This window comes from Pelmatolapia mariae, linkage group LG1, assembly GCF_036321145.2.
Source record: "Pelmatolapia mariae isolate MD_Pm_ZW linkage group LG1, Pm_UMD_F_2, whole genome shotgun sequence".
NCBI classification, from domain to species: Eukaryota; Metazoa; Chordata; class Actinopteri; order Cichliformes; family Cichlidae; genus Pelmatolapia; species Pelmatolapia mariae.
This window is the reverse complement of record NC_086227.1, coordinates 11908507-11932176: the sequence shown is the minus strand read 5'-3', so window position 1 is coordinate 11932176 and position 23670 is coordinate 11908507. Positions and strand designations below refer to the sequence as shown.

The following is a 23670-nucleotide window of genomic DNA, read 5'->3' as shown; positions in this document are numbered from 1 at the left end:
AAGGTGCTTTGGAAATCTTTTTGAAATCTGGCCCATCTTGCTAATCAAGTCTCGCCTCACTTTCTGACAGTTTAAACAGGTAATTTACAATGTGCCATTTTACGGCAATATGCTTAATTAAGCAAATCACACATTTCTCTGAGATGTTTGTTTGGGGGTTTTTTTTTAAAGAGTTTTTTGTCTGTTTTATTTTTTCTTATGAGATAAGCTTCTCATTTTGGCTACACACATCAGACACTACTTGTGGAAAGCCTTGGTTCAGTAGGATCTCAACAACAGAAAGAACATTAATATTCAGATGCATGAGCACCTCCATCAGGAATTTAAAACCTGAAACCTGCGTGCAATCGAAACCTAAACAAACAAGACTTACCTTCCACTCCACTGATACACTTGACCCGGTCACGGACCTCCACGTTGTATCCCTCAAACGACATGAAGACTCCATCGGGGTGGTAGGGTTCACGCTGGGCGTAAACCTTTGAATAACTGTGCTGAAACTCAAAACGATCATAGCCATCGTACTGCACTATTTTGCCGTACACCTCAAAGTACTTTTCCACCCAAGAGAAGGGCAGGTAGACTTCTCCCCCCTCTCGCCGGCCTTTGACAGTCGATTCATCATTGATTAAGCAGTCAATTTCTTCATACTTGATCCCCCCGACAACTCCGACAACAGGCGGGGGCTCGGGAGGTTGCGGGGGATGCTGCTGGCTGCTGATGCTAGCATCGCCGATCTGAGAACTCGTGGCCACCGGGGCAGCACGGGGCAGGAAGCGTATGGAGGTGTCACTAGAGCAGCGGTTCCACAGCAACACAGTGATGAGTGTAAAGAGGGCGCAGATAACGATGAGGGTCTTGTAGTTCACCCGAGCAGCCAGGCAGCGCATGGTCACAACCTGCCTGTACGACACAAACAAAAACAACTCATTAGAAGACTCTCATTAGAGTCAGAGTAGCCTGCAAATATATTTATACTTAACTTCTGCCATTATACACCAGCAGCCTGCTCTTTATGCTCTAGGTTAAAAAGCAACCACCTTGCACACACCTAAAATCTGCCTTTCTGATAAAGCAGGACTGCACAGACATCTTTTCTCCACCAAAGTTATAAAAAAGGTGTTTTCATCTGAGCAACTGGAGGAAAAAGGAAAGAAACTATATTGTGAGTTTGCTTTTCTTTTTGCAAGAATCCATTTAAAATTTATAGATGGTGAAAAGTTTACAACAAGGATAGCACTGCTGTGTGAGCTTTCTTTTCATCCCGTGGTGCCAAACACATGGCCGCGACATCAGCTGTGTGCAGGAGAAATCTGTAATCCCATACCACCATCGCTGAAACCTTGTTCCTCGTTTACAATCGCTTTAATGGAGAGAGCTGACTAAAGTGGTTACTTAAGTGCATGTGAGTAACATAACTGCTCTGATCTTTTACAATGACTTCAATTTTACAAATGAGTAAAGTCAGCTGATTCACATTAATAGCACTTGCACTGAGTAGATAAATGGAATGAGGTCATTATTGTACTAAAAAAAGTCAGAACATAACCAAGAGAAACTAGTAAAAGATACAATCTAGCATATAACACTAAAGCTTTATGGTGAACATCACAGTTTGTAAGTGCCTGGAGAGTGTAAAGTGCTACTGTTCTCCAGCGATTCTCTCACCAGATCATCAAACTCCAGATAAACCTGAGTGAAAGCTGCTTGGAACAATTTTCCCTAAATAGATGACATGTTGTAATTTGTGTCAAACCCAGAGTTTTGCCCACTTTTGTCTGGTGAGGAGGCCGTGTTGCCGTGGATGAGTCACGAGCACCTGAAGACAGAGCTGGTACATTCATGTTGTAATTAAGACTGAACAATGTGAAGAAAAAATAATTTTGTGTAGTCTAATCGATTTTTATTTTTCACCTCTCTTTTGCATTGAGTCAATTGTGGTCTTCACTGCAACTCAAACTCCTCTAATCAGCACACCTGCATATGAAGGGGTAGTACAATATGTTGAGCTTTCCGTGCAGCAAGAGCCAGCTTAAGTCCACATCACGTCTGAAAACTGGGAAGTAGCTCGCCTGGCTCAGATCACAGAATCCACGAAGCAGAACCTTTAAATCTAACTAATAATAATGTTATAGCTTTTTAACTCCCACAAAAGCTTACATATATGCTGGGCTACTTCTTGGCCAGCAGCAGTTGCCAAGCAACCAGCAGGGACTCCGGGAAGTTATAGCTCCTGCCCGAGAAACACTAGGGCTTACTGAACTACAGCAAACATCCTTATTATTATCATTAATTTCAACAATAAAGATATTAGGGGCAAAACCGCTTGCAACACAGTTACTACAATTACTATTATCTTAAAAATAATTATAACCAAACTAAAAATAAATCTTGTATTTTAAACTGCAAATTTCTTTATTTCTAAATATAATTGAACTAAAAACCTATAAATAAATAAGATGAGGTTGTAGTGAAGAGCAGACGGTCATTGGTAGTGGGTTAGTGCCAGGTGGGAGCTTTTTTTTCTTTTTTTTAAGTCCATCTCATAATGACCTGAGCTGAACTAAACCAAAGTCCTTTAGTAAACACCTCCAGGCACTTATCGAACTTCAAAGGTCACGGAGTAAAAAAAAAAAAAAAATTGGATCTGTAGAATAAACAGTCAAATCTGGTGAAGTCAAAACTTAAGCCAAAACGTCTACCCCCCTTGAAGTTACACTTGTACAACAATATTTGCTGCAAAGTTCTCCCACAGATTTCATATCATCACTCTTTGATTGTCATACTTCTCCTTAAACTGTGTCTCTGTCTAAGCAGTGAGTGACCTTTAGGACTGGATAAAGAGCACAGATGTAACAGATGTGACTCTGAATTTATAATGAAACAAAATGAGGACAACACTGCAAAAAACTCTTTTAAAAATCAAAGCCACACCTTTATGATCACTTAACCTCAATACATCAGACATGCATTTCCCATCATGACAATGCACAACTTCTCCTTAGATAAACACTAGAGGCAAAACAAACCATATCCTCCTGATGCTGGCTTACCATCAGTCGCTGCAGACAAAATTTAATTTAAGGTCATTTTGTTTAATTTTAAAGCATTGCATCGTGCTCAGGCCATATTGCAGGTCCCTTAGAGGCTCTCCTCAATTACCCTTTCAAAAGGTTTAAACCATCTCTCATGTCTTAAATTGACATTTTTGATTCCAGTCTTAAGAGATATTTTCCCCCCTAATTGAATCTACATAAAGGTTACTGTCACTATCATTTATATTCTCTATCAAATTACGTGCTCTGTGCATTTCCACCTTATGGATGTTAAATTTATTACAGTAAATTATCTGGGTGCACTTTGGTTGATATGCTGCTTTTCAGATTTTGAATTAAAAAGCAGCATGCAAATCAGACGTGTTACTTTTTGCATCAGTCTTCTGTTTTCATGTCCTCTGTGTGTCTCTGACATTTTCGCCAAGCAAACAAGAAATCAATACACATCCTTAGGTCTCTCCTCTTCCTCCACACTAATTACAGCTTACTGCTGATAGAATTTACTATTACACTGATGGCAGCGCCCCATCCTCTGATGACAGAGGAGGGAGAGGGAGAAAATCATTATTCGCCAAGTTCATTTCACTATCTCAGCTTAAACTAGCCACAACTGAAGGTCAGCTCAATCAATGGGCATTAATTGGACAAAAGTAATCTTCTGTAGCGCTGCAAAGTCAAATAATCACACTAGTGGCCTCTTAAGAAAGTTAAAGTGTTAGATTACTCGCAACGAAAAAATGCTTTGAAATACAAACACAGAAGGAACGCATGCTGTAGCAGATGAAGCTGCGGCTCCATGCACGACAGGGGGGAGTATTTTCTCCATTACTGGATGGAAAAAGTTTTCAGCTGGATTTTATAAGAAAGAAAAGACTTTGGTGCATCTCTGCAGCTGGTTACTTACTGCCACACATTAAAAACCATCACTGATATTTAGAGAAATGACAGCGCGGTGCAGTGATAAAAAATGAGGCTGATGGGAGCTCTGACAATGCTGAAAATGTGAGGCGGAAAGACTGGGGACTGCACCCTGAAAGATAAGTAGAAACAGCCCTGTCAAGGAAACCAACTATAAATAAATGGCTCTTTTTTATAGTGATTCGTTGCTAGCGTTGAGGCTTGGGCTAAAGGTGGATATACATGGGCTTTAAGCGTGGCAGCATGAGGAGTATCCTAAAACCTCTTGCTCACTTGATTTACCTAAAGGCATGTCCCATTTCTCAAACGTAATTTACATCTTCACGCTAGAACAGCAGGCGCACTGGAAGAGAGGTTAATGTCACGGGTGAGCAAATTACAAGATGCAGTTTGTTTACGGATCACAAACCATGAATGTTCTGTCTGAGGAGATCTCGCACTCTGCCACGTCTTACACCCAAATAAGCATTTGCAACGTTTCTGTAAGGTTGGGACTAGCAGTAGAAAGCCAAAATAACCCTAAAAACTGTAAATAACAGCAGAGATGGAGAAAACTGAGAGACTTAAAAACTGTTTATTCTTAGAAACTAGAAAGCATGCCCTCCTTAGAATCTAAAACTTAATTTCCATCAAATTCTTGGCAATAAATATAAACAGAAAAATGAGTAGACAGTGTTGAAATTTTATCAGTGAAAGAGTGGTGTAGCACTTGCAACATCAAGCATGTTTAAATCAGAAAGTTAACAGTTTTTAAGAATGGGCATCTGTCTTTCCACAACAGGTGAAACAGGGCACCTTCTGAAGCATGCTCTTACCTGAGCACATCAAAACACCTTATGTAAGCCACGCCCATATGTTTTCTCTGTTGTCACCATGATTTTTCTTTTGTCATGATCACGGCAGAAATATAAAATGAGCACATAATTTACAGACCAAATGTTTACCTTTTGCTTTGACATCTAGTTAATCTTTAAACAAAGAATCTGTTACTTTGTGTCAGAACAGAGGACTGCTTTTTGTCTGAATTCCCGCTTAGTCAGAAGAAGCTTTATATTTATTGGAAAACACCGTCCAAATGAAAAATGTGAACTGTCTGTATTACAGTATGTAAACCAAGTTGACACAAAAAAATTAGTTTGATTTATTGTTCCCTCGACTCCGTTTCCACAAATGAACTTCTTTGCAAATCATCTCTGCCGCTATGTTAATTACAAGGCAAAAACAACACTTCGTTATGCAGACACTAGCTGCATTGTCTCTGGTGTATTTTGACCCAAATTCACTTCTATCTATCAGCAATCTGTTTTCATCAGAAAAAACAAATAAACAAAAGACAGCAGTGGTTTTTTTTTAATTATCATTGAAAAGACTCGTGTTTATGTCTTCCATATGAATTAATGTAAATGAATGGCTGCTATGACACAGCAGAACAGGCAGTAGTTGTATGGTATTGACGGGGGACAGCTGAGTAAATTCAGCACTATAAACTCCAGCGATTCTATTTGATGGAGTTTATTTATTAACGCATTACCTTAAAGATATTAAGATTATAGTAATGGTTAAGAAAGCTGCATTTGTTACTTAGTTTATCATGCACAGGGCATGGAGGTGGAAGATCAGCAAAAGCCGTTTTGAGGACTTGTTTATATGATACACATCTGTGTAATCCACTGGTTATCAGATAAGCTCTGGAGGTTTTGCATAGATGCACTCCCTTTGGTGATAGTACAGCTGTGATCTGGAAGAAAACTACACTGTACACGACACTAAAACATATCTTTACAACAGGCAGATATAGCTGGACAGCAGGTGAAAGACAATCCTGTTGGAGGATAAAAGTCTTCCATGCCTGACAGATTAGGGAGAAAGCCACTGGAAAACAAAAGCAGCTTTTCAGCTTACAGCATCCCAGTGTTCTGGCTATGGAAAATGAGAAGCGACTGTAGGTACAGGTGAAGGCTTTTCTTCTATATTCTATAGTATAATACGATGGCACTAGGAACTTACAACAGTAAATTGTTTTTGAAATTATGTTTTGTATATTTGCCCACATCAACTCTCATGTCAATCTGTATCCTTCATGCCAACAAGACCAAGAACAAAAACCTGTAGTTTTACAAAGTAATTTTCCCTTCACTTGACATGACTAGCAGAATGCTGGAATCACAAACACAGCAACCAATTAATGTACCGACAGCCCCCTGCAATACAAATGTGAGCAAACGTGTGGTAGAGACTGAGCAGTGAATCTGCACAGATGCAACTCTCTGCACTTGAGTGCAAGAATATAATTAACTGAATCCTTTTCGTCTTTTTCTGACACATGTGTCAAACACTCCAGCTTTTTCAGTGTCAGGCATTGGCACTTTTATTTTTTAACTTGCAAAGATTGGAGTTTTCTGTTGGTGCCACAAAACCTCAAGAAACCTTATAGAAGTCTGATACAATCATGGGCTACTGGTGTTTTTCCACTCTTTCCTATTTTTTTCAAACAGAGTCAAAGACTGACAACCCACACGTTGACATACAGGTATAATTAATATTATTCTGTTGTTATTGTTAATTACCAGACTATTATAAAAAGCCACTGTATATGCAACTACATGTAAAATGAAAAGCTGCTGGTAAATCACATCTGACTTTACACCCAACTGAAAACTCCTAAATGATACTGCTGACAGCTGTCACTGTAGTAGGCTGAGAAAACATCTGCTTCACAAATACACAGGTCTAGCAAATTCACAGTCATGAGTCCCTGAGGTCACAGGGCACTCGTATGTCTAACAACACACAGATTCTCTGCTGCTAATGCAGATCAGAGGCTTGAAAATCTACCTTAAAAAGCCCCATAAAAATCACATCTCTTGAATGGGGACTTCAGTTTAAACTAACTACAAATCTCGGTCCAGGTCCCCAGTGCAGAATGTACAACATTTACACCGAGTGAAAACTGTTGTGGCGTTGGGCTTACGGATGGGTGAATGGAGTTGTTTTTCTTCTCCAGCTCCAGGGGTAACAGTCACAAGCAGTCATCACAGCAATAAAAGCTTGAGTGCTCATGAGATATCCTTGGGGAGCTGTTGGAGCAGAAGCCCAGAATGCGTGAGGTGCAGGTTTTTGTAGCCTCAACTAAACTCCTGGCATTTCACTGCCTTCCTCCAGGGGTAAAGTAAGGCAGGGGTTTGAGACTGCCTGTAAATTATCAGCTTATGCTGAAGCTCTGAGGCATGTTAGCTCCTGCAGAGATGTGATGGAGTTTGTGTATGTGTGTGTGTACACTCTGGATGTGTTTTTAAGCCTGATTATGATAGCGTAGGCAACAGAACAATTCAAGGCAACATCTGACAGGAAAAATAAACAACTTACATCTTTATCCATGAACCGCTGAGCATGCAGCAGAACTGCGTGTATCGCCCGTTATATGAGGCACAGTCTATACTCTGCATGCAAAATCAATTATACATTATAATGTATAAGGATTAGCAAACATAAAACAATCTATCATCAAGATATGTAAATACTCTCTCAGCAATGTAATCAATTGTATATTTAAGACAGGTTAAACTTATACAAGCTCATCATGCTACCACAAACGTAAAGGTGCATGTGACAATCCAAATGACTGACTTAGTCGGATCAGACATTAAACAGCCTTTAACATGCCAACTCCCTAGTGCAAAGTCTTTGTTATGTCAGACTGCATCCACGTGAGAATACCCGGGTAACTTCCATGGTGACCCCAGACGGCTGGTGAAATCCTCAAACCTCAAGCTCAGACTCATCTTTACATACAGTCTACAGCTTGATTTAAAGAGAGTATTTTTTTCATTACAAAGAATGACAATATTTAAGGAAGTAAAAGTATGAAGTCAATTGAGTACAGCACTTCATTTCACCTAAACCTATATCTATATCTGTCCAGAAAAGGTATGCCTCTCACTGTCGCTTCAAATACTCAGTAATAGTAGATCGCAGCTATCGGTCCTAAACAGACATGAGAAACCTTGAAACCCTCATCACGCAAAATTATTCAGTTTTGTTTGGAGGCAGCGGAAAAGTGAGTGCACTGCTTTGAAGTTAATGCGCCTGTGTGTTTAATCTCTGCTTGGCGGATTAAGCAGGTCATTACTAAAAAGCTTATAACTGAGGTCTACTGAGAGTTTTAGCCAACTCTTAATCAAATGGAGGGGAGACGGGAAAAATACAGGGTTATGCCTGGTGCTACAATACCATAGAAACAAATGCAGGTTTACTAAACACAGAGAAGCAAAGGGATCTAAAATAAGGGAATGAAGTCTAACCTATGGTGTACAGTTGTAGCAGATTATTGGGGTCAAGTAAATGTCAGCTGAATTTCAACTCAAAGTAAAAAAATAAATCCTCGCCTGAACATCGCCAGCATTTTTTGTTTAAAAAGATCATTTATTTCTGTAATTTTATCCTGTTATTTAGTGGTCTTCTTCTTCGAGGAACAAATAACTTGACAGCAGTGATGGGGAGAAATGGCATTGTATGGCTTATATTAAGAAGAGATGCACTGATTGAAGTGTGACCTGCTGATCGCCAACTGTCATTTTCTTTTCTCAGAACTATAATTACCAGCACACAAAAACAAAAAATCTACTTCTGTTTTACTTTTTCTCTTCTGTTCTGTTACTGATTTACAACTACTACTTTTCTTCAATGCAAAATGTTATTTTATAACAATATTATTAATAATAACAAAACAATAAATTAAACTTTAAATATTCCCAAAACTGCTGTAATTAACAGGATTGGCTCTTGTTGAAACAACTAAATATAAAGCGCTCTGTTCCTGGAAAAAGGCACAAATATCATAGAATTGGGTGGTATAAACGGTATAGAGTAGAAATGATATGAATTTGGCCAACGGTAGAGATTTTTACTATACCGATGATATCAAGCTGCGCCTAGTCGAAATCATCGCAGTGGCTGCAAGCATGGAGCTTACACGTGGGGAGGAGGAGGAGGTGCCCATGAAGAAGACCGGTGCAACGTCGGTCACATGCACCTGGGTTTGGGTTTAAGCAGTTTGATGTTAAGCAGAAAAATATCATCCGCAAATTAGGCCAGGCGACAGTAATAGCGAAGAGACGTTCTGGAATATGAGAAAAGCCAAAAACTGCGCCCTCCACAAACGCCCAGTCAGTCAAGTGGAAAGGAAAAAGGCGGCCCTACACACCAGCAGACTGATCTTTTCCAAAGGCACATTTTATTTTAAACAACTTAGTGTTTTACTGATAATTTACTTGTATTTTTTTATTCAAAAATTTTTGTGCATTTATCTTCATTTTTATTTGTTATTTAAGAATTTTGTGTTACATTGTTTGGAAAAAGATCTATTACATCTTAAAAATTATTTGAAACGTTTTGTAATTAAAAAACAAACAAACAAAAAAAAAAACATTTGCACAGTAAATGTTCTTAAAATGGCATTCTATACTGTTCAGTCATTTTTACATATATCTATATACAGAAGAAAAGAATATATCGCAATATATATCGTTACAGCACATGATTCAAATTATACCGCCCAGCCCTAAAATATCACATAACATATTTTACCTTACCAAGCAAAAGCAGGTGCAAGAAATGTATGTAATTACACAAATGTGTGTTACTCACATAACTTTCCAGCATGTTTATAACTATAACACTATATCATCTCCATTATTTCCCTTGTAACCACTTTGATTCCTTGCTCATACCGAGGCTGCTGGCTAGCTTTAGCGTTGCCCACTTTGCCTTTTTTAGCTGGCTTTAGCTGGGTGAGGGTGATTTAACTGTCTGGACAGATTTGTTGTTGTGAACTGTTTTGTGGTGTTCACGTGCTGTTTACTTTGGCGAACTTTACCATTCACTCATAGCATACTTCCATGCTAATGACATGTTAGCATGTGGCTGTGAAAATATGTGCAACTATATTACAAGATGTTCTTCATGTAAGTGTTTCATGTAGGTCTCTCAGTACTTCCTTAAATAACTGATTTAAATGGACACCGTGTACTAAATCAATTATTTAGCTTTAGCGTATTCTAAAGAGTAACACTTTTAAGATTTCACCAAAAATATGGGCCAAAGAGAATAATTCAATCTCTAAAGAGAAACACTGCATAACTGGTTTAAAGTTCAAAAACATACAAAAACATCTTACGCAGCACTACAATGTGATATAAGTTACAGCCTTAAACATCAGCCGTGGATTGAAATGCTGTGTGATTATCTAGCACTTAAAGCAGGGCTGCATGGGGGTGTGTTTCAATATCTCAAGGCCAGCACTTTATCCTCACACAGATGCACAATTACCTGTTACGCAAGCAAATGAACAGTTAGTTCCAAGAGCTCCGTCTTTCCCCATGCTATCAAAAATGTTTCAGAAGGGAAATGCAGCACTTAAAGGGACTTGTAACAGATATGCCTAATAATTTCATCATACAAGCGAGACCAGGCCATTTTTCACAGTGGATATAAGAGCAGATTTAATTTGCCCATGTAATGCAGTTAAGCTCCAATCTGCATGTGGAAGAGGTTTTAGTGCACATAGAGTGTGTTGGTTAATTTCATTATTTATTTTTTTTAATATCGACAATGTTAAAACTTGTCACAGTCAAGGAGCGTGCATGAACCAAATATTTACACAAAATGTCATTTAAAGAACAATCTCTCCTCTGTCCATGCTTGCTGGACCACAAATATAACTATCTCACTCTAAATCTTGACAGTGACGTCTGTAAAGACAGTGATACTAACCTCTTCTATTCATTTAGAAAGAGATAAACAACTGGCTGAACATCCTGTCGAATTTCACCCAGCGTCCTGTCCCGGCTCGCTCTTCTGGTACTTTCTGTCTGCAGTATCTGTAACACCAACAAATGAGACACAAGTCAGTATTGTTTCTCAAAGGTGACCTCATATTTTTTTATTTTGCGTGCATGATGAGGACGATGTATGTGTAGGTGCGTAAAAGAGCAAAATACACCACAGAAAAACATCTTTTTTACATGTTAAATGCAAGCTGACAGATTTCATGGGATGCACTGCTTTTTTTAATATAACTGAATTGCTTTTATGTGAACTGAGCTCTTCACTCAATTCTAATCATTTGTCATTAATGTAGCCACAAAAAAAACCCACAGCCTCATAAGCAGACCTTGTTACTCAAACATTTTTTTGAAATTAATTTCCCAAAATCTGTTATCTGCTATTGAGGGTCACATGAAAGCAAAAAATGCACCAAGTGAAATGCACTAGGCAGCTGTTGGTTACAGGCCCACTTCAGACAGGTAGAAATACTCACATGTGAATGGGAAAGGTTCAGTTAGCATTAGCTGATAGTAGAGAAGAATGAATTCCTCCTGTGCACTGGTTTAAGCAGGCTCTACATCGCTCAAATGAAATCCTTTAACTGGCTAAACGCTTCCTGGGGTAAATTATGAGTGATTGCTCCTAAGCAGCTTTTCAATACCACCTTTTCACAGAGCAGCAAAATTAACCAGTGTATCTTTTATTTTTTTCCCCTCAATGTGGCAAATTATAACTTTAAATCAATGCTACGAACACAGATGCACAATAAATTACGATAAGAAAACCGATGCATATTTGTAATTGCAGCTATTGCAGGGTCACTAATGTACGCCAGTCTATCAGTCCAAATATGCAGTTACATGGATACTTCACTCTGCAATTAATCTTACTAGTTTATTTCTAGCTGCTGTAGTGGCAAGCTATTAAATTAAAGAAGGTACTAAATCGCTGCGTCAAAGAGAATATATTGATCTTTTTTATGAAAAGTGCTTATTGACAGAGCAATTAAATTAGATATTGAAGAAATTAAACCAGCAGAGCTTCATTCTGTCAGTGCACGGCCAACTGCAATGTAACAGAAGCAGAACGACAAGGCCACTAACAATTTGAAACTGGCAAATCAACAATAATTACAATATTTTAAAATACAATGGTATCCAGTTACACAAGAGTAAAATTGTCCCAGTGATGTTGAGGTATCTACATAGATCGTTCTAGATCACTCAGTCAGGAACATTTTAAGCAAAACTATCTGATGGCTACCACTCCCTCAAACTAGTAGCAAGTATATTTTTGCTTTTTTCCTCTTTAGCTTTCGTCGTCGAGTATACTGATGACCTGTTGTGCCACAATTCTGTCTATTCATGCTACAGCTGGTCTATAACAAGTTGCCATAAAAGATGTATCCTGGCTAAGAAACAAAAGAAAATACGTTAATGAAGTATTTCAATGACACTCTTGATTCATCAAAGGAGGACAGGACATGCGTGTTTGTGGCCTTTTATCTGAAAGAAAGCATACTGCTACCGAGCCTGAGCGAAAAGGAGACAGAAATGTCAGCAGTCTTAATCAATATTCTCTGGCTACTTTATGAGGATACTGATGTTTTTAAGAGGCAGGTGTGCTGCAGGCAGATGGTAAGAAATGAGAGTAAACATCAGCCTGGAGCAGCTCATTTTTCCCAGAGCTAATCCTGCAACAGCCAAGCCAGCATTTCATTCTATACACCTCTCTCTGAACATCTGGATAAAGTGTTGCTTTGCTTGAATAAGCATCTTTGTAGCTGGCCTAGTGCACATGCACTGTAACCCACACGGACAACCGCACACACGCGCTTGTACTAAATGCTTCAAGATGACTGTGAAGGTGCCATTATGTTTCTCCATCTCTTCTCCTCAACCCTTCTGTCCAAAGTGGATAACCAGTTTCTTAAAATACAAAAAAACAAACCCACAAACAAACACGTGTTTCAAGCATCAAATGGAACCAAAAGCACAGTGTAAACTTAAACTCAGAGGTGCCTTTAGTGGTGTTTTAAGAGTGTATAAACCTTATCTGTCCTTCTCAAATGGTTTATGATTGTGGCAAAAAAGGCTTGGCTGGAGGAAAAAAATCCACTTATATCAGATGAAATTAATTAAAACATAATATGAAGGATACTGAGCTTCAAGGAAAATGATCTGTGGCACTGCATCAACAGTAAAGGTCATGTATTCAACAACTGAGTGAGGTGACTACTACACTGAGAGATTAAATACTCTAGGTCTGTCTGATTGGGCTCAGGGGGTGATTGAATACTAACACTAGTGACCAATTTCCTATGGGAAATCCTGTGTATGCACAGATCTTATACAACAGGCTTTGAAGGAGTTGATGAATGAGTTTATGAAACATTTGTGTTTTTTCAGTATATGTTTCTGTGATTGCAGCGAGATATATATATATATATATATATGTGCACACATTACACATGAGCACTGCTGCCATGCCATAAACTACTCACTGTGTAAGAGAGCAGACTGAAGGAGGGACAGATATTTTTCAACAAACACCAATATTTGAAATTCTAAGAAGTTCAACGCTCAATCAGTATGAGTTCTAAAAATATATATAATCTCTTAAGGATGTGTAATCAAGAGAAGAGGAAGCTGAGCAGCACTCCAACTCCTCTTTAAGGCGGTTTAGCATGTCCCAGCTTTGCTCTGTGCTGACATCGTTTTCACAGCCTTTACATACTGACCCATTCAATCGACCTCTCCTAAGCAAGGGGCTGACACCTTGCATATGAATCACGGACATCAACTTTATGGCTGTCTCCTGTGAATACATTTTGAACATTAGCCTGAGGATATTTCTTTTATGATGGTTTGACTGAGAATGATATTAGGCCATTAATTACTCAAGTCGCTACTCATTTGCTGGCGCCACCACACATGCAGCCATCTATCATGACTTGTGAGGGTGAAAAAGAAAAAAAAGAAAGAGAGAGAGATGGAGACCCATCTGTTGGGCATTCATAAATATATTCATTTTCTTTGGGGAGTCAATGGCTGGCCAAACATTGAATGATCGCACCACGGATGCCACCATGGAGCCAGCTATCATTGACCATCTGATGCCCAGAGCAATATCCAAGAATTCTGCGTCTGCAAAGTGAAGCGCTCAATTAGCTGAGATTTCTGCTTGCAGAGCTGGAGAGCGAACTGATTAAATGCGATTGCTTATCATACAAATAACCTACTCCATTCTGCCCACATATACACACAAACACACACAAGCCGGAAGTATTCTGACGCACAGTTAAAAAAATAAAAAAATCAATAAAATCAATATGAGCTGATGCCAAGGTCACTGGATAAAAATAGTCTGCATAGTATAATCTAAATGAATTGCTTGGGAGACACATCTATATCCCAAAAATAAATAATAGTCTGAACCACTCTGCAATACGCGTTTTCAAAGAAATACTGCAGATGATTTAATCTCTGGTTGGACTGGAGTCAAAAGCTTCTCTTTTCAAGCAAATTTACACAATAACCTGTTATATACAAAACACTCCTTGAAAAGATAACTGAGAAAAATAGGACTGTGTACATCCTTATATGGTCTGCTATAACAGAAGAGAATGATTTTACTTGAAGCTGCTGTTACTTTTAAAAAATAAATTAATTAATAACTAAATCTGCATAGAGCAAACCTCAACAAAAAAAGACAAAAATCTTTACTTGAAGGGCTTTTCTATACAATCCTGGAGGCCCATGATAGCCACCGTGTTAGCTGCATTCTCCCAAAGCACCAGTCCCATGCCAACCTCTCCCAACTCTCAAAACATTAGGGTAATTTTCATACTGGATTTAGCAAACAAAGAGGGTTTCAGAAGGCCTTCGTCACATGCTGAGAGATGCGTTGTGGTTGTCACAAGTGTTTAGGGATATAGATAGTAAAATCTGATGTTATTTAGTGCTGCTTTGCATACATTTATGGGCTGTGTCACTCCCTTTTTTGTGCTTGTAAAGAAATGCAGCTTTGTTGCACCAGCTTATTCCCAGATTGGGTGCAGCTGTTCTCCACTGTTTGCTCTCTCCCTTTTCTCATGCAGAAACAATTTTCCATTTGTGAATCCCCCCCCCCCTAAAAAAATCTCCATACTTCTAGATTTCCCCTGGAGCGTCATGAGGTACTTACCCTTTAAATACACCTACACTCTGAGATGCTTTTTGCATTCAGTCGTGGGAATGTCAGTGTCAGAGTGACACAGTTAAAGGTTGAGGCAACAAGAACAGGCAGGCTCTGGGGAGGCAGGTGGAGTCACTGCGCAAGCCATACAAAACAGATACTTGGAAAACTCTCTGAGAGCCACTCCTGCTTTGCGTTCCAACTCTAAACTGAAGAAAACAGTCTGAGAGGATAAGTCTCAGAGTGGGAGGCAGCAAAAAGCAAGCTTGCAATAGGAAGCCAAGATGAAAGTAAATAAGAGTTGGGAAGTTTTTAGAAGCACAGCAAATACCCTGGCTGCCTGTCAGGACTGTAGTGAACCCCGTTTTTCATTCTAGCAGGCAAACGCTGCTTATAGTAAGAGCGGACCATTAGATGCCAGCGATATGTTAGGGAATGAGAGAGTAAACATACACAAACAACGTTAAGCAGCAGCAATTAACACGGCTCAAGTCTTCATTATCTCAGTATCTAGCACAACTGAACTGTTATGGTGTCTACGAGAGGTCACTGCAGATAGCCCTGCTCACTTAGAATCGACATATTCAGATTTATCTTGATTTGGGGAAAAATGAGCAAGATTGCAGCTAACAACACCTTCCAGTTATTAAATTATTCAGGTCTAAATAGAGGGAGAGATGACAGACAGATGCACCTACAATGCCATAGCGAACAGCCATAGTTAGCATGCAGGCTGTAGTTGTAGGATGGCAAAGCTCTTACTTACAGTCTTCAGGTCATTTTACAGACTCTTTGTAGATTTCTGATATGTGGTATAAAGACAAATCACATGAGAACATTCCCTTCTGGGCTCTGTGCATCTGACGAACAGCTCTGAACTTGTTCACAGCACAGACACCTCGGTGTGAGCTCTGTAAAAGAGGAGGGCTGTGCCCCAGCTGCCTTTCACATGAAGACAAGACTTGCATCTTCAGAACCTTGTTAGTTCTCTGAAAAGGCCACCGACTAGTTTGGAATATTAAGCAGCTCGTGCTGTCGGAAATCAAAAGGATTTTGGGAGAGAGTGGGAAGTCTCAAAAAGGCTTTGATGGTATATATCGCTCAATCTCCAGAAGATATGACAGGATGAAAAAATAAAGACAGGAGAACAAAGAGCCTCTCGGGGAGGAGGGAGGCAGAGGTTATTCTTCTCCTCTCTCTGTTCTGAATATGCATATATCATTATTCCTCAATCAGAGCGTCTTGCTCTTAAAATGTCAAGACTTCTGACTGAAAAGACGAGAAAGCGAGAGACAGAAATAGAAACTAAAAATGGGGAAATGGGACACCAAATGTTTCAGGTCATCAGACACACTCAAGTAATATAGTCTCACTTTAAGGAATATACAAATGCAGAGCACAGCTAAATAATTCATAAATCTAAGGCCTGGTAGCACAGTTTGTTTAAAAATAATTAAAATAATGAAATGATTACTAGATGCCTGAATAATTACAGAAACAGTTACATCTTTCTGAAAATCTTTAAAGACACGAATGTGCACAGCATGCTTCTTGGTGCGCTCTAAGACAAATATGTTGATTTAATAACAGCACCCTGTTGCATTGAGAGAATTGCCATCGCTTTGGGAGGAGATTAGATTAAGCATAATAACACGTCTCCTGCAATATGCCTTTCCTTCAGTCACAGTAAAAATAGGTTGCTGCCAATAAAAAGGGCTTTCTTTCAGGAATATATGCAAAATCTCACTTTTAAATTTTAAGGGAACAAAGTTGTTTGAGAACCAAAGAGAGAGTTAAGACGGTCAAGTCGGTGAGATTTAATATGTAAAGCACATTGGCTCACACAGATAAAGAATTTGACAGAAATGCCAAGAGACTGCAAGCCATCCAGCAACAAGGTTGAACATGTGTGGCAATGAAGAAAAAAGCTGTTCAGAGGCAAAGTAAAAGCCCTGAGGTGATTTTTAAAAAATGTCTCTTTCGAGCTGACCTTGACTTTACCGTATCCTGCAGGTTTACCTTTAACTGGCCTTACCAAGCAAATTATTACCCCTGTCAAGGCTGCAGTGTCCTGCCAATCTTCTGCTTTCTCTGCCTTGAATGCAATTGCTCGTGGATATTTCTGCTCAATTTTCTTCTGCCGCTTTCAGGCAATTTAAATCTCTTTTAGTTCATTCGCCTATGTGCCTATAGTGGTCCAGAAATATTTAAACTGAATAAGGGAGATGGTAATTCTGTTGGTTTTTAATTATGGGGATTAAGGAACGTTGTGTTCGAGCTTTACAGATTGCACAGCAAGGCCATGCCAGTTCTGTTGACACTGCTCAGAAGTCTTTCATGTTGTAACTCAGTTTGTAACCCAGAATGTCCATGTGTGTGGCTATAACACTTCTGTCATGGTCCAAATGTCTACTGGAAGCATTTCAGAAGCAGAGTATCTGCAGTGTCTCCACAATGTCTCCTTCTCTCACTGTGTATTTTAACACCAAGACAAGTTACGTATAAACACATGACATGTATGATGACGTTACTTTTAATTTAACTGCGAATGAGAGACATGAGCCAAACTGGTATATGTGCAAGTTAGATTGAGATTCATTGAAATGATCAAGGCGTGTGTATGCTTGATTTTGCTTTTTCCAACTCAGTCAGGGTAACTGTCTGAATGTGTGTGGGGGCATCTTAGAACAGTCAGGTTTACATAAAAGGAAAAACCAAATGTACTAATTGTGGGACATTGGCGAGGTTCTTTGACAATTCCAGAGCAGCTGTCATTACATATGAATGTGGTTATTTATAGCGCTGTTGCATACCATTTCATCCCCTTAGATGTATGCACACAATGAAACCATTCCCTCCTCCATATACAACAGAAGTCCTCCTCAACACAATCTAGGAATACAACCAAACTTTGCACTTCTTCCTCACAGAAGGCTCCAAAAATCTCCACCATATTTTATAGACTTAAAATAAACCCACACTGTTTGTGCAGTTACTTCTGGGAGAGAAAGCTGTTGACTTTGTGTCTGCAGAGTTATATAAAAGCATGTTAATCAAACACGGTTTTGATGATAATTAAAAAGTCAAAAGGCGATACTAACCATCCAGCATAAACAAGGAATTTTACCATGGTGGAAGCAGAAAGCTGTTCCATTTGTAATTACTGCCATTATTATCCACTAACCCTTTAGCACTGAATGAAAGCAAAATGAACATTAATGCAATACCACAAATCTTAGTTCTTACCCCTTGAAGAAAAATAATGACTAGTAAGTGTTCAAAAATCTTACAGTGTTGCAAAACTTGTAAAGAGGTAATCAAGGGAGTTTTTGACTTCTAAAAGCGCTCTACAGCTGCTTTTCTGAATGGTTCCCTGTTTGTCTGTCTTGTATATGTACGCAAAGTAAAGACAGACAAGGTTGCAGATAATGACACACAAAAAAGAATAAAAACAAAAAAAAACTACACAAAAAAGTCCATTAAACAACCCTTAGTCAACAAACTGTCTATTTATGATCATCCATACATGCAGTATCAATTAATTACACCATCACACACAAACAAGGCTGTTCCCTGGGTAGTACTATCAGTGTCCCTTATAGATTAGATCTATACAGTCACTTGAAGATATGACGTTGAAATAGCCAGGCTCCATCACATTCGTCACTGCTAACAGGGCTGTCAGAGCTGAGCTGAATAGCAAATATGCTAGTCAGGCATGGGGACAGATATAAAGTAGATAGAGGCACCAGAGAAGCAGGGGAGGAGACATGTCTGTACTGTAATGGTAAAGCCAAGCCTATTTATGCAGCTGCACTTCTTCATGTGTAGCTCTAGAGATGCAGTAAGTTCACTCCTCTTTCTCCATCCAACTTTCCTACACTTGTGCAGTATTCATAATGAGATGCCACGATATTGAAGAAAACAAAAAGACAACAACGGGAGTCAGCAAACTTCAATTCACAAGTCTCTAAGCTTGACACTGATACTCACTATTATAAAAGCGCAAACAGGTATTCAATGTCTTTGGAAGAAAACTGATAAGACTTTTAATGAATCAGTATGAATGACAGAATTTTAACTTTATTATTACGAGCATCCACAAAAGCAAAGAATATATTTATGGATCATTATCTTTACAAGTTGATCTTATTGTGTTTCTACTAAAACGTGGTCAAAACACCAGTAATCTCAAGTCTTCACAGAGTCTCGATCTCCCTCTAATGTGCACTAGCCAGCACTGATTTGCAGTGTTCATCTGGGACTCTGTTACCACAAGAAGGTTAGGTGAACTGCAGCAAACGAGAGGCCCCATAAGGGTCCCACTCCTGGGGAGTAAAAACAAACTATGCAGAAAGGCCAACAGATTTAAAACTTCTCGCTGTGAGGCAACAGTGCTCCGCACTCAGCTATTGTGCTGCCCCGTTGTGTGTTAAATGCCTTCCTAATTTTGTGGTAATAATTGGAAAAAAAACCTGCCTGTACACGACTAGTTAGCCCAAGCTTAAATCCTTTTTGGCCTGCCAGTTTGAGCAGAAGCTCATTAGTGCAGAGGCTGCTGAAATTAGAAAAAAAATGTCCTGCTCATTTGTATGTGGGAAAATAGCAACAGAAAGTAAATTAGGAAGCCTAAAGCTTTGGTCTGTGCACCAGTGTACAAAGCATCTGGCTCTATCACGGTTCCTGGACATGCTGCCACATGTTATTCCAGCGCTTTGCGAAATTCACTTGTCAGCATACATACATGCATATAACTGCAGAAAGCTGGAATACATGTTTCGTTTTTTTTAAGTGAAGAATTTGTGACTGGCATTTCAAATAAAAAACATTAGTGCCATTTCATTTAACTACTTTAGTTCTCATATCAAAAATATCTTCAGTGACTGCTCACATTTAAAAACACAGCAAAATTGGTAGATCAGTAGTTTGTAATTTGACTAATTGGGGGTCTTATGATCTTAAGTACTGAGTCTTGATCTGAAGTATTTGGCTGCTACCTGCTACCATGTGTTCAGACATGAGGCTCCAAAAGAGCCATGAAAATATGAAACAAGCGCTGATGAAGCAGGTCCAACTAAATTCTTCTGAGACGTCTTCTGAGCTTAGTATGTCCAGCCAATCCAATAAAGACTTAACAGGTCTCTCGGCCCAAGGTCGCGTTTCCTACCCTAAAAGAAGGAAAACTTCATTTGCAGGCCTAATCAAGCGTGAACGTCACAGGGGCATAGCGAAGGAAGGTCACGGAAGGCTAATTTTGCTCGGGGAAGATGAGACAGCTTTTGAGTCTCCCAGTTTTGCAATATTGGAGGGTGTCGAGTTGTAAAGATGGCTATTAAAACAATTAACTAAGACATTCTTTATCCACATTGGGTAGTTAGAGTGGATAGCTCTTATGAGAGTGAATGCAAAATGGTAGCCCAGGGAAATTTCACTACTCAAGCTTCATGCGCTGAGCACTTCAATTATCGAGCTGGATGGAAAAGAATTTCTCACAAATACAATTGTAGCCTTAAATTATTCTTGCACCTGCTTTGATAAGAGCCAGTGTAATGCTACACAGACTTTTGCTTGTTACTACAAGAGACAGCGCAAGAACTTGACTGTGAGGTCATTCACTCTGTCCATAAAAATCCTTTAAAAAAGAAGAATAAATTACTCGAGAATATTAAACTACTTAACCACTTTCATTATTAAAAAATAAAATGCTAATATATTTAGTTTACTATGACACAAGTCAGGCAGGAAACATTTGGCATTTTTGCTTGAAAAATGTCTCAAACTTGTTGCAGTTTATCAGTTTTCTGCGCATAAATAGCAGACCTTAAACAAGTCAAGTATGTTCAACTCTCAATATCAATCAAATACTAACACAAACAACACTTCCTGCAGATGCTTCTTGAGCAAGAGCCAAGTGAATCACTGCTTTATGTGTTGCCAATTATTATTCAAACCATTTTCCTCAAGCTTGTGCATTTCTTTTATAACAAAATAAGGTAAAAGAATGGGCCATTCAAACTCTGTATGACTGAGTGCACAATTAACACAACCAAGTTATAAAGAAAGGGGATTTTGAAAAGCACACACACACACACACACACACACACACACACTGCCCTGGCACAAATACCACCAGCCCAGGGCAGCCTCGACAAACATGCTGTTTGTGCAGCTCGTGCCAAGTTATTTTTGCTCTGTTTGGTTTTTTTAACCTCGGTTTTCCATACAATTATTTGAACAAGTGAATGGCTGTAGTGAGTAAAAGTGAAGTGAGAAGCATTTGGACTGTTAGTATAACAAAAAGGCATTGTTAACTTTTACTGCACAAAACACAAGCTGAGAGACAACACAATGGCATTGTTATGCAGTGCCACTGGAAAGGCACTTGGAGTAAGGCAAGCGACAAGAACAATGCTACATTGCTAGTTTAAATGTGTGATTAACTCATGACTATAAAAAAAAAAGTGGTGGGCAGTGGGTTGTTTGGTTTGAGTATTGATAAAAGATGGGACAGAAGGCGAAGGCACAAGCACACCACACAGGATCATGAGCCAGCCAACCAGAGCAACTCGCTCCCTGTAGAGTGTTACAATTCCTTGGAAAGCCTGGTTGAACCCACCAGCTTTTAATTCGATCTGCATCTATAATGCTAAATTAATGTTAGACAGATTTTTTTAAGACTTGTTTTACCTAAAGTTCAAAAGTAAAGTGCAGAAGACGACAGGACTGTGTCCCTTTTTCAGGCCCACTTTCTTTAGCTCTGCAGGGTGGTACTTGGTGGGACGGAGAGATATAGCAGAAAGTGCCCAAGGGAGGGTTACGGCTCCAAAGAATGCAAACATAAGCTGTCTGCGTGTTGCCTTTGAAGCAGGCTATGGTTGGCTGTACTGTGGAGGTCACAGGGCAAAGCAACAGCGGTGTCCCACAGAGAGACTGAGCCAACCCAACCCCCTCAACCCACTGTTAAAACGAACAAAGAGCAAAGGCTACAAAAACATAAACATGAATGCTGAAGACTCACAGAAACTGTCATTGTAAAGGTGCAAGCAATTAAAAACAAAACAGTTTAACATAATTTACAGAATTTGCAACAAGGCGTTACACCAAAAAACTTGCACGTCCAAATGGCTTACCTTTTCTAACAAGGTTCAACAAACTCATCTCAGAGCACTGACCCAGAGGGACAGAGAGCACCAAGTGGCTTCACTGCTCAAGCGTAACTATGGCAAAGCAGTAAAAGGATGAATCTCAGTGTTGTCAGGTGGAACGCTGAGATCAGTCCCTGGCACTTCCGCAACAGTAAACTATGACAGGTAGGGGTCCACTGTGGAGTCTGCCGAGTCTCTTGGCCTGATCACTGCAAGAATTTGTGACTGATTGCTTAATCTGACTGTGCGGATCTGAAAATTGGAGATTATTACATACAATCATATAATCAGGGGGGCTTTCTTTCAACTTTATTGCACTGAATACCCAAACATGAACTGCACAAAAGAGACAAATGATCCTCCACCTTCCAGCGTGCAATCATCAGTCAGCCACTTATCAGAGGATTGGATCCCAGTGACGAGGGTAGATTTTACACGTTGGGGATTTGAGTTTTCGGAAGCATCAACCATGCATCCAGCACAGAGAAGACCTTTGTCTGTTAGCCCATTATTAAACACTGTGGGAAAACCCAGCTTTGCCTGCATTGGAGACAAAAATCCCAGCAGGAGATAGTAGCTAGAGCAGCGGGAAAGACCCTTTTAGACATGTGCTCCTTGCCATTATTCTGACTGCATATAAACCTCAGCTTTAAAGCCTTTTCTATGAAAGTAATGATGGTGAGCTTACTACACAGTTCTTACACATTTTAACAGCAGTTTCATGACTATCCTTTAACTTTGTCATAGCATGCAAGATTTCCTGACAACACATTCTGAAGTATCTGTATGAGTGTGAAAAATTAAAAAAAAAAAGTTCACATCCAAATTTGCTAACACATTGTTGCACAGCTAAAGCTTTAACATGCATTTCAATGTGAAAACTAGGTTTGTTAACCCTGAGATGAGGTAAGCTCATCTCTAGATCTTCTGGGCTGTTCTCTGTTGAATAAATGTCAGCAAATAAAATTACCCTCTTCTCCCTTTTCAGGGTAGAAATCATGGTTCACATTCATGATACACATTTATATTTCTAGCTCCTTAGATTAAAATAGAGCTCTTTATTTAATCCTGCTATCTTGGTGAATCCTGGTATTGGAGCTCCACTGAGCATGACTTTTTTCCTCCATTAACACCATACAAGTTTAGGTCACAGTCATCATAGTAAGCTGATTAAACTGATTATGGCTAAAATTATCATCATAATTTTGATCAATACTAAGATCATGATAATCTGTCACAATTGTGATTAACTGATTTTTAAATAAAAAAATATATTTTTATTGCACTCACACAGAACTCTACTTTCACATTTGTACAAATCCTTGCATCAAAATAAAATATAATTAAAAAGAAAAACAAATTTAAATCAACAGGGCTCCACTTTCACCTTTACACTATGTTACATTCCTGTAATTTCATCTTTGTAAAATAATCTTTGCAGAGAAACAAGTTGTTTATTCACATGACCCAAGCGCATCTCCTAAAAGCAAAATGTAAATTCTTCATTATTGTGCATGAATGATGGATCTGAATAACACTGGCAGCAAAGT

General features: G+C 39.1%; 1 protein-coding gene across 1 annotated transcript in view; it reads right to left on the bottom strand.

Moving 5' to 3' along the window:
- Window positions 1-23670, bottom strand: part of glceb (glucuronic acid epimerase b) — a 53134-nt gene that overhangs the window by 20545 nt on the left and 8919 nt on the right. Inside the window, exons 2-3 of the mRNA XM_063472286.1 lie at window positions 10746-10852; window positions 374-903 (exon numbers count right to left, since the gene is read on the bottom strand). Coding sequence (XP_063328356.1) covers window positions 374-890 — 517 coding nt within the window. The 5' untranslated portion in view covers window positions 891-903; window positions 10746-10852. The remainder of the gene's footprint in view (window positions 1-373; window positions 904-10745; window positions 10853-23670) is intronic.